The 12,317-nt window shown below is 36.6% G+C and overlaps 1 protein-coding gene across 1 annotated transcript; it reads left to right on the top strand.

Moving 5' to 3' along the window:
• Nucleotides 1-1,520: 1,520 nt before the first annotated feature.
• Nucleotides 1,521-4,676, top strand: LOC126754024 (testis-specific serine/threonine-protein kinase 3). The gene is made up of 5 exons (XM_050465866.1): nucleotides 1,521-1,685; nucleotides 1,752-2,325; nucleotides 3,856-4,005; nucleotides 4,066-4,226; nucleotides 4,304-4,676. The coding sequence occupies exons 2-5, from the start codon at nucleotides 1,829-1,831 to the stop codon at nucleotides 4,558-4,560; spliced, it is 1,065 nt and encodes a 354-aa protein (XP_050321823.1). The 5' UTR covers nucleotides 1,521-1,685; nucleotides 1,752-1,828; the 3' UTR covers nucleotides 4,561-4,676.
• The last annotated feature ends 7,641 nt before the right edge of the window (nucleotides 4,677-12,317 follow it).

Here is a 12,317-nt window from a genome sequence, read left to right as displayed (position 1 = left end):
CAAACGCCTCAATACGGCCAAACAGAACTCTTTATTGACCGTCTGTCACATCGGAATAAATTCATGTTGCACCATACCACGCATATCGAAAAAAACAGTGAGCATCACCTTGACTAAGACTTAGGCCTGAACAACGTTTACAAATCGTTCAACTTTATTACGAAAATTAACGTTCTATAAAAAATGTGTTTCGCGCGCTTCGTTCAACTTATGGTCGACATAATGGGCCTATTGAGAGTACTATTCGCAACACCATCACCCATCTTGAATAGATTCAAGAGCTGCTATTTCATCCAGAAAAAAGGACGGAGTGAACGTAACCGTCAATAGCGACCGTTATCACGCCTTGATAACCGACTATTTAATGCCTGAAATTAAAGATAATTTCACGTATTGGGCGGGTCGATTGCCCATCAAGATCGGTTGATATCACACCGTTAGACCGTCTATGCGGACAATCCCGCTTCGATTCAGGCCTTGGAGCAAAACATAGCGCGTACCATTTGCCAGTTACCAGTCGAAATGCATGAACGAGTCATTGAAAATTGTACTCAAAGGATGGACCATCGGAGACGTAATCGCGACAAATATTTGAAAGAGATAATCTTCAAAACATAAGTGCCAAAAATGTTCTTTCGAATGACAAAAAACATTCCACAGTAAATTTGGAGTTTCTGTGTTTTTTCTTTAAAAAAGTGGGGAACCTGCAAATGGATTACCCTTTAAGTTCATACTGGCATTCGATAGAACGGATTGTAGGCACACGGTTGGAAAGCTTACTGGTCACAGTCTGGTGGCGGCGCATGTCGGCAAAATCGGGCTGACAGATCGAAAAGCCGGCAGGAAATATCAAGAGGTGTCAGCGAAGCCCTGGATCAGCACTTTTGTACTTGTCCCGCATTCGCAAGGCAATGCTTTAAGCATTTGGGTACACAGAATTTGCTAAAGTTCGTGTTAAGCGCTGGCACCCTAGAGATTGACTACACTTTTTGGAATCCCTAACCACCAAAAGTGGTCTATGCGTGGTTGATTAGGCCACCAGATTAACCTAACTTAAGCTAAGTTCGAAGTTAAGTGACCTACTCACTGAAGTTTATTTGTTTTGTTTTACTTACTTACTTTATATATTTTCCTTCTTTGGCTATACTTTATCGGTTTGTTTTTTCTGTTTTAACGTTCCCTTTTTCTTCTCTTATTTGTATTTGTGTTTTAATATAATTTTTCTTTTATTCCTCCATATTCACTCCGTTTTTTCTCTTACTTACTTAAATTCGAGTTATAGAAATTTATTAGATACTGAGTTCCTCAGATTTTATCAATTAAGGCATGTTCATATAAGAAATATTATGTCAAGATTTGTTCTTTATCTTTGGGTCATATTACTTCTCATTCCTTAAAAGATTTAATTTTCGAAAATTTATTTTTACGTCACCTTGCACTAAATCACAGGAAATAGATTTTTTCATGTCATAAATACTTCAAACACATTATTTACTTTTCCTCGAAAGATTTTCAAAACCTAAAGAAAGTCAAAAAAAAATAATTCTAATAAATTTCAAAATCTAACGTTAAAAATTCAAAATTTATTGTAATATTGAAATATATATAAGATCAATCCAACCATTCTCAAACGGCGTAACGCTATAAAAGCGAAATCCCACGGATTTGACAAATCAAAATCTATCGTAAGAACATACAATCTCAAATTAAGGTAGATATTCCATTTAATGCATGTTTTGTCCATGCGAAAGTTTCAAAAAAACGCCAAAACAATTGCTGTTGGAAAAGTTAAAGAAGTAAGAGGTAGTAGCGGTGATCCCCAGCGGTTATGCCAACACCACCGCAAAAAACGTTTACGAAATGTTCGACGAGTAAAATCGTAGAAAACCAAACAATTGACGACGTCAACAAGAATACGCAAAACAACAAGACCGATCAAAAAATAAATGTTAACGATGCGTTACGACAGCATGGTGGTGCTACTAAGGACGATGATCGTTCACAAGCCGACATATCCGTGCATCGTGCTGGTTCAACGGCAACTTTAGCAACTGATACAAAGTCCTACATAAACGGACGACCGAAAACTATACTAGAAGATCATGGCATAGTACTTGGTAAAGTGATAGGTACGGGTAATTATGCAAAAGTAAAAATCGGGTTCTCGGAGGAGTACGGTAAACGTGTCGCCGTTAAAATTATATCAAAAGTGAAAGCGCCAGCCGAGTACACGACGAAATTTCTACCACGTGAAATTGAAGCCGTCAAGGGATTGCATCACGAGAACTTGATAACGTTCTATCAAAGTATCGAGACTAGTCATAGGTGAGTTAGTTGAATTTTAAAAATCGCGATAACCTTTAGAATGTTTATAAACTAACTTTATCGAACTTTTCAGTAAGTGTTGCGAAGTTAGTTTTTTGGTTTTACTCGGTGAAACTCGAAATATTCTGCTCGGAGTATCAAAGATGATATTTAAACTTCGGAAATATATCTAAATCCAATTAAATCGCTTTAATTTAGCTAGAGTTTTCTATTCCAAATGTTTACTAAATAGTTTGGGATTCTTACGCTATAGTTTAGTACCGACTTTTGAGACCCCGGAATGAAGAAAATCATTTGGATTTAAGATTTTATTATTTTCATATCATCCGTCTTTGAAATCGTACCTCATCTTCCTCCATAAAATTTTGACAACTTATATTCTAGGCCAGAAGGGTCTCCCAGTCGCATTGAAGCTGGTTTTCGATCAACACCAGCTAAGCTCACACAATGTTCATATATCCAATGGTACAACAGAGGAGGATAAAAGGGATCCAGCTCGTACTCACTTCGATGTATTTGCGATCAGAGCAGCAATTCCGCAAGCGAGTCTAATAATAAAGTAGCTTGATGCTATTTTTAAAAAAAGGAGAGCCACTGCTTGACTTACTAGCCAGCCAGTGTTACTAATCCGCTATTTGATACTCCCCTTCTTGATAGAGGCTCTATGCGTATGTCGGATCAATACGTCTGTACCTGTAATTCGGTAGAACCAAGATTGACAGTGAGTTTCTTACAGAAAACTTCCTCTCTAACCTTCACTCTGAGCTTCGACCTATCCATGGCAAAGCTCACTGCGCTTCTTCTCCAATAACTTCGCCCTGTTCACATATCCCTTGTCAGTACGTGATCAGAGACAAATCCACCACTAGAAGTTACTTTTCTGCGACGGAGTGATCCAAGTTTTCAAGGATGCAAGGATGCAGTTGAAGAAGAATAGAATTTCAGAACGTACATGTTTGGATATCTTCAATTACAATCCTTTTTGAGCCTTAGAGCGACCTTCGCAGAAATGCACCTGTCGGGCATATCCATGGATGTTAGGTGTAGAATGGCTTTGAGTACCATTGTTGTTGTTATCCGTAGTATACTGTAGATGCTTATGAGAGACGTTTTTTGGATACATTCAAGGTTACTAGCGACCATAATTTTTTCGAACATAAAACATTTTACGGCTTCGTAGAGGCAATACACAATTTTGGTGAGAGGTTATTGAACAGTGTAGTTTTCAATGGGTCTTTAGTAGAAAAGGTTCACTAAAATTTTCTTATCCTCAACCTAGATACTATTTTTGTTGTCACAATACAAAACCTTTCCTCGCTAAATTGGCAGGGAAAAACCGAATGTAAATATAATATGTCATTTTTTCGGTTACGTAGTCCCAGTTGCCATGGGAAAGGCTTAAATCTTCTTCTAAATCTTCAGTAGGTAGATTTGCTCTTCCGCGAGCGATTAATGTCCGGGTCTGCTTCCCAAATCGTCCAAACATCTCTAAAACTGCGACCTTTACCATATGATACTATTTCTTTACAGAGTCTACTTAATCATGCAACTGGCTGAGAATGGCACACTCCTCGATTATGTACGTGAAAAGAAGTTTCTAGAAGAGCCACATAGTCGCAATCTGTTCCAACAATTAATCAGCGCTGTCGAATATATACATTCCAAAAACGTGGTGCATCGGTAAGTGATTGAGGAATTTTTAACACACTTCAAACACTCTCACTTTCTCATTTTCTTCAGTGACATAAAATGCGAAAATCTTCTACTAGATGAAACTTATACGCTTAAGCTAATCGACTTCGGTTTCGCACGCAAAGATACGCGTACCTCAGATCAGCAGGTGATACTCTCGAAAACCTTTTGTGGCAGCTACGCATATGCGAGTCCAGAAATCCTTAAAGGTAAACGCTTAAACGTCTTCCCGCATACATTTTCTGTTCGTAATTGAATACAATCGAAGACTTCTTAACTCCGACAGGTATTGCCTACGATCCTTTCATGTCCGATGTCTGGGCATGTGGTGTTGTCTGTTATGCAATGGTTTTCGGCCGACTGCCATACGATGGTTCCAATGTGCACATACTCCTTAAACGTATTAATGCAGCACTCGCTTTTCCTAAGAATCCGACCGTCTCTGCTGATTGTAAACAGTTAATTGGTCATATATTGGCGCCGTTGAAAGTACGTTATGCTATACCACAGATTAAAGAAGATCCTTGGTTCAATAAAAACTAATATGAGAATATACTTAAAAGTGATAAGATTTTCTAAAACTATTTGGAAATGAAATTAAAAGTTTTAGTTTCTTGCGAAATTAATTGGTGATTTCTTAAGGAAAGTATTAATTATAAAAAAATATAAACGTCAAAAAAGGTGGAAATTATTACATATGAATTTTGATATACATATACTAACTGATTAAATTGAACCGGATTGATAAAAAACAAAATAATTTTCACATATTTGATTATAAATCTTTATTATCGTCTTCAAAATGGACTTTTTAAGCAGTGAAATCATGCTAACGCCTAATCCAATTTTCCATACACTTGTTATAAGCCTCGACTTTATTACCTTCAGCGGAGAGTTTCGACATCGTATTCATAAACCCACGTCTTGTCATCAGCAATGATGAGCTTGTTGGATGTATCTACGTTGGACCAGTCCGGTTGAAATTTGATCACTTGGTCTTTGGTGAAAAACAATTCCTTTGCTAAAAGTTCAATTGAAAAGTCCCCGGTCTGGCATAATAAAGAATATTTTTTTTGCCAAAATTGGTTTTTTTTTTTTTATTCAAAATAGTATCCTACAAGGGTGATGCACTGATTATAGCGCCCTCCAACGTTTTGATACCATTTTTATATTCTCGCAACAAAGTTGCTAAGGAGAGTATTATAGTTTTGTTCACATAACGGTTGTTTGTAAGTCCTAAAACTAAAAGAGTCAGATATAGGGTTATATATACCAAAGTGATCAGGGTGACGAGTAGAGTTGAAATCCGGATGTCTGTCTGTCCGTCCGTCCGTGCAAGCTGTAACTTGAGTAAAAATTGAGATATCATGATGAAACTTGGTACACGTGTTTCTTGGCTCCATAAGAAGGTTAAGTTCGAAGATGGGCAAAATCGGCCCACTGCCACGAACACAAAATGGCAGAAACTGAAAACCTATAAAGTGTCATAACTAAGCCATAAATAAAGATATTAAAATGAAATTTGGCACAAAGGATTGCATTAGGGAGGGGCATATTTGGACGTAATTTTTTTGGAAAAGTGGGCGTGGCCTCGCCCCCTACTAAGTTTTTTGTACATATCTCGGAAACTGCTATAGCTATGTCAACCAAATTCTTTAGAGTCGTTTCCTTCAGGCATTTCCATATACAGTTCAAAAATGGAAGAAATCGGATAATAACCTCGCCCACCTCCCATGCAAAGGTTATGTTGAAAATCACTAAAAGTGCGTTAACCGACTAACAAAAAACGTCAGAAACACTAAATTTTACGGAAGAAATGGCAGAAGGAAGTTGCACCCAGGCTTTTTTAAAAATTGAAAATGGGAGTGGCGCCGCCCACTTATGGACCAAAAACCATATCTCGGGAACTACTACACCGATTTCAATGAAATTCGGTAAATAATATTTCCTTAACACCCTGATGACATTTACGAAATATGGGTGAACTCGGTTTACAACCACGCCTTCTTCCAATATAACGCTATTTTGAATTCCATCCGTTGCCTTCTCTGTATAATACTCGTATATGTATACATTAGGAACCAATGGTGATAGCGGAATAAAACTTTACACAAATACGGTATTTGAAAAATATGTATGTATGTAAATGACGGATAATGAAATCTCGATTATCACTTATCATGCGAGAATATAAAATGTTCGGTGACACCCGAACTTAGTCCTTCCTTACTTGTTGTAGCACGATTTGTTCTTTGCTTCAAAATAGGCCTCAGTTTTGGCGATCACTTCTTATCGAGACCAAAAAAAAGTCAAGTTAATTTATACCAGCTTTTAAATTCGGTACTTTAAGGATTATTAAATTGATATAATACTGTTCCTTTCACGCGTTTAAAAAGTTTCTTATACCTGCGACCATTGACCTTTTGACAAAATTAATATACAAAGAAAGAAAGACGTCTTTGCTAATTAAAATTCAATATTTAAGTTTCAAATTGAGTAATTAGCATTTGCAACCAAGTAAACTTCCGTCAATCGCTACAAATACAAATATTCCAAACAATTATTTACTAGTTTACATTACAAACATTTCTCACCTTTACAACTTCAGTGCCGTCCTGAAGCGCTTAGGTGCCCAAAAATAACTTTAAGGTGGGGCGCTCTATTTTAAGAAATGCTTCAAGAGGTTAAGTGTCTTTTCTAGACAATAGCTAATAACTTCATATACGTATATACCATATTTGATACTTACATCCACATTTTAGTCAAATCAAAAGCTCTTTAATTATAACCATAACGTTATCAGCTTCGATGCCCTTTGAAGAGCAGATACAATTAAAAAGTTCAATATACTATACTTCGTAGCTGAGAAAAAATTACGGATTGTTCTAAAAGTATCCAATGAACTACTAGTAGCGAACAACGAAGAATACGATGATGATTTAAAGATATGAACTGTTCTTTGAGTTCCACTTTTCAGATAACCGTTATAAATATACCAGTCTCATACTAGCTCAATTGTCCTTCAAGATGTAAATTATTCTTCGAGATGCCAGTAATCAGATGTCAAAAATTAACCAATTTTATGGTTCTTCCAGATGTCAATTGTTCCAAGTGATGCCAGTTGTCAGACATCGATGAAAAATGTACCAGTCTCATATACTATAAGTTCAATAGATTTTCGAAATGTAAATGGTAAGATATTGGTCAAAAATGTCACAGTCTATGACTAGTTCTATTGAAGTTTCATGTGTCAATTGTGCTATATATTATAAAATATTGATCAGAAATAATTTAGTTTCCCACTTGCTTATATATTCTTCGAGATGTCAATTGTTCTTCGAGATCTCAGTCGTCAGATATCGGTCAGAATTGTACCAGATACCTGCCAAAGATGTACCAGTCATACTTGTATACTAGTTCAATTCCAGATTGTCAAATGTACTAGTAGTTGTATTTGAGAAGTCCAAGAGAAGTATTTTTTTAACTTGTACAAGCTTTAAGTTTGAGGTATTTCGGCTTAAGTTTAGACGAGTTATAGCTTTAAACAACAGACAGCAACTGGCAGGGAGTCTAGACCAAGGGAAATCCTCCCAATAGGTCGCCTGTAATAAAGGGCATTCCATGATACTTGGTAAGTTCCCGTTTATACCCATTACCACGGATTTGCGAAACCCTTAGAATTGAAACTAAATTCGGTTCCCAATATTGACTTCACTTCTAGAGAAGAGTTGGAGGAAAATGAGGTGAACAGGATCACAGCAATCAAAGAAAGCCTTATTATCTTGACAAGGAGTGTGAAATTACTAAAGTCTTCTAAGTTTTCGTTAAAGATAGTGAAAGAATGTCTTCATCTATTAGTGGATCTAATATCCTATTTTATGATAACCCTGTATTGGGTTCCAGGGCATAGTGATATCCCTGCTAAATGTGAGGTAAATGAACTAGGCAGAACAGTGCCGTCCTGAAGTCCCTACAATTAGATTTCGAAAAAGAGGAAATATATATGCTTTTGGCCACTTGTTGACATTTAATCAAGCTAAGACCCGGTGGAGACAATCACTGACTTGCTCAACAAGCAAGAAAACGCGGCAATGAATGGAACAGAGCGCAGACACCGCTTACGCGGTTATGGCCGAGTTTACAACAGCACGCCAGTTCTTACATTTTGCTGTTTCACGCCAATTGGAGATTCCAAGTGTAGCCAGGTTCTTTTCCACTTTGTCTTTTCAACTAAGTGCAGGTCTTCCTTTTTCACTGCTTATCCTAGCGGGTACTGCGTCGAATTCTCTCAGGGCTGGAATATTTTCATACATTCGGACGACATCACCTAGCCAACGTAGCTGCTGAATTACATATGTCAATGTCGCCGTATATCTCGTAGAACTCATTGTTTCATCGACTGCCGTATTTGCCGTTCCAATGCGTCGACTCATCAGATATTGTCATCGTCCATGGCTCTGCACCATACAGCAGCACGGGGAATATGAGTGACTTGTAGAATTTGGTCTTTGTTCGTCGAGAGAGAACTTTACTTCTCAATGGCCTACTCTGTCCGAAGTAGCACTTGTTGGATAGAGTTATTCTGAGTTGGATTTCGAGGCTAGTGTTAATGATGGTTCCAAGATAGAAATTACCTACGACTTCGAAGTTAAGACTGTCAACAAGCCAAGTAACGAGTGCAACGACTGTTTCTTTGATGACAGGAAATATTTCGTCTTGCCCTCGTTCACTACTAGACCCATTTGCTTTGTTTTCTTATCCAGTCTGGTGAAGGTAGAACTAACGGCGCGGTTGTTGTCTTATAAAATATCTTATAAAATATGGTACCTTCTCTATTCAGCTCTGCAACTCGAATTATTTTCTCCAGGGATAGATAAAAGAAGTCGCATGTTATGGAGTCTTAAACCTCGTTTGGTATCGAATGGCTCGGAGAGGTCCTTCCCGATCCTTACGGAGCTTTTGGTATTGCTCAACGCCAGTTAACACAGCCATCTCTCTTCCGAGCTGTTTCTTTCTTTTCATTAGAGTGTTTTTTTCGTGCTTGGTCCAGCGCACAACCCTGAGGAGGAATGTTTCGCCTTCTCACTTCAGCTCGCCTTCAAACCGATCTTCTTTGGGTACCCAGAGAATGTTGGCCTAAGATCGGAAGTCATGGACTGCTTGAGCCATATGTAAAAGGATCGTTTCTGGTCACTCCCAAGTGAATGGCGCTTAGAGAACTTTCCTCACTTGCGTGAACTTCTACAGCTGGCTCCATCCTACTTTGAAACACTTTACTGAAAGAAAATAATAAAATTATGACTCACTTAAGCCCAAAAATTTGTGCGCCCTTTATTGGGCCTCCAAAAACTGCCCTGTCATTTAGTTGCACTGTTAAGCTTAAGACTTCGCTGATTACCACGTTGTACAAGTAGATGTGTCTGTGTCTATAATCGGCGCATAAATTTGCTGTTCAACCGAGTGTGTGTTCACATGCGAGTATTTATTTAATAATTTTCCAAATGATTAATTTGGAATATATAATTGGCAACAACAATAACAAAGACGTAAACAAATCACAGACAATTGCCTTACATCACACACATATTTACACACACTAACAAGATAATTTGATATGTAAATGTTGCAAACTTAAATATGATAATCGTCTTTCTACTTTAGTGTTCATAATTTTTAAGTAACTAATATTTATTAGTGACTTAATACAGTAGTGCTTATTGACTAGTGTGTAGTCAAAGCTGAGTAGTATATCACCTATGTACTTCAGTATCTATAAATATATAAATCATACCTAATTATATATAAATATTCGTTGACATTTTGTACTGTGGAATGGTCTCTACTAATAATACACAAAAGCACCACTACATATTTCTCCTCAAAAGAGATCTACCTGGTATTTAGCCAGCAAACGGTAGATAAACAGTATATGTGCCTAAATATAAACACCAACACCGAATTAGCGACAATTGACATCTACAACATGTTCAACTCCCATAAAGCCGTATGCAAATTTAAATGCAAACACCTTGATATTTCACAATATACATATATGCTTGTACATACATATGTACATTCGCAGTAAATATACTTAAACGGGCGTAGGCATGTATATATACATAGTATGTGTGTAGGTGCGCAAGGCAATGACATTTGTCCACTTGGCAATGTCGTCTGCTTGATTGCTCTGTTGAAGGCGTTGACTCTAGTGTTTGCGCTGAGAATGAAGATGCACTTTGGTCTAATCTGAAATTATTGTATTTACATTTAGTAGGCACATCATGTACTTCATGTATACATATATGTATTTGTGTAGAAAGACATACATATATATTTACATGTGTCTGTGTGGAAGTAATTTCTGTGTAGTACATAATTTTCCTAAAGCTCAATATAATTGATTATAATCAACAAAATTTTGTAACAAAAAAAGTAAGCAATACTTTCGAAACATCTACCTAACCTCTCTACAAAATCATACGTATATTGATTTGATTAGGACTAGTTTCCGTGTTCCTGTACTTTTCAGTAAAGTTTAATGTTAATCGTCTTTTCTATATTATTTTCTAATTCAGTGCTTTATTTTCCAGAAAAGTGGTTGCATTTGTGTTTGCTGAGTGGAGTGATTCTTAAATAATGTAAAGTTTTGTTACATTTTTGTATCTCAACGAAGAAATTTAACACCTTTAATAAAAAAATTGTATGAAAGTTAGTTCGGTTTTCCTGTTGGACAGCAAGATGGAGTGTGGGTTCCACACATCTGTTGTGTTACGTGTGTAGGACTTCTTACGGGTTGGGAAAAAAGATCTCAATCTATGCCTTTCGGAATTCCGATGATTTTGTTGGAGCCGACAGACCATTCAACTAATTGTTATTTTTGTCTGACTAATACAAAAGGCATTACAATTAAAACTAAAAAACAAATTAAGTATCCTGATGTGTCATCTGCCAATCAAAACCAATTCCTCACAGTGAAGAACTACCTAGACCAAAACCACCTCAGCGCTCTAATCTTTCAACTGAATCAGAGGAAACAGATAAAATAAGTACTGATCCTGATTTTCAAATTGCTTCTTCATCTATCTGTCTCCAGGAAGAAACGCCACACCTACTATCTCAAGGAGATCTTAATGATTTAGTTCGTGATTTACACTTGTCTAAACAACAAGGAGAACTTTTAGGATCTCGATTAAAAGGATGGAATTTATTGCAACCAAACACAAAAATAACTTTTTTTCGGCATTGAGATGAAGAGTTAAAAAGCTTTTTTTCACAAGATAATGATTTGATATTTTGTAACAGTGATCTGTGATGTTATAAATATTTTGGGAACACAACACAAAATTGAAGAGTGGCGTTTATTTATTGATTCTTCAAAAACAAGCTTAAAGGCAGTTTTGTTACATAATGGTAATAATCTTCCCTCCGTACCGGTAGGTTATGGTGCTAACATGAAAGAATCCTATGAAACAATGAAATTTCTTTTAGAGAAGATTTAGTATGACGAACATAAATGGAAAATTTGCGGAGATTTAAATGTTGTTGCGCTTTTATTAGGATTGCAACTTGGATATACAAAATGTTTTTGTTTTTTTTTGTGAATGGGACAGTAGGGATAGGAAGAACCATTGCGTAAAGAAAAATTGGTGCAAAAGATGATCTCTTGCTTCAGGAATAAAAAATGTGAAACATTCTCCATTAGTACAACCTGAAGATATATTTTTACCACCTCTCCATATAAAACTTGGTCTGATGAAAAACTTTGTAAAAGCAATGGACAAAAATGGCGCTGGATTTCAATATCTAAAAGAAAAATTCCCTAAATCAGTGACGCCAAGATTAAAGAGGGCGTGTTTGTAGGTCTTCAAATCAAGCAAGTGATACAAGATGATTTATTTAAAAACCAGCTCAATGATCTGGAAAAACCAGCTTGGGAATCATTTATAAAAATCACTGAACATTTTCTTAGAAATCACCGATCAAATGACTATGTATAAAACTATTGTAGAGGAACTTCTAGAGAATTATAAAGCATTAGGCTGCAATATGTCCTTAAAAATACATTTTTTACATTCACATTTAGACTTTTTTCCACCAAACTTGGGTGCCGTTGGTGATGAACTCGGGGAACTATTCCACCAAGACCAACGATACCAGGGAAAATGGAGTCCAACTTTGCTTGCAGATTATTGCTGGGGATTACAGAGGGCCGCCCCTGACGCGAAATACAGGAGAAAATCATAATAAAGTGTTTATTTTAATATTATAACATTGATAATAATGTAATTTTTGTTAAAATA

This window comes from Bactrocera neohumeralis, chromosome 3 (genome assembly GCF_024586455.1).
Source record: "Bactrocera neohumeralis isolate Rockhampton chromosome 3, APGP_CSIRO_Bneo_wtdbg2-racon-allhic-juicebox.fasta_v2, whole genome shotgun sequence".
NCBI lineage: Eukaryota > Metazoa > Arthropoda > Insecta > Diptera > Tephritidae > Bactrocera > Bactrocera neohumeralis.
This window is presented reverse-complemented; position numbering and strand designations above follow the sequence as displayed.

What these genes read in the sequence shown, in the direction of transcription:
- LOC126754024 (XM_050465866.1), top strand. Translation starts at nt 1,829, where the DNA reads ATGCCAACACCACCGCAAAAAACGTTTACGAAATGTTCGACGAGTAAA. An exon ending in TCCAAAAACGTGGTGCATCG is followed by an intron (nt 4,006 to 4,065) that starts GTAAGTGATTGA and finishes CATTTTCTTCAG; the next exon opens with TGACATAAAATGCGAAAATC. An exon ending in GAGTCCAGAAATCCTTAAAG is followed by an intron (nt 4,227 to 4,303) that starts GTAAACGCTTAA and finishes TAACTCCGACAG; the next exon opens with GTATTGCCTACGATCCTTTC.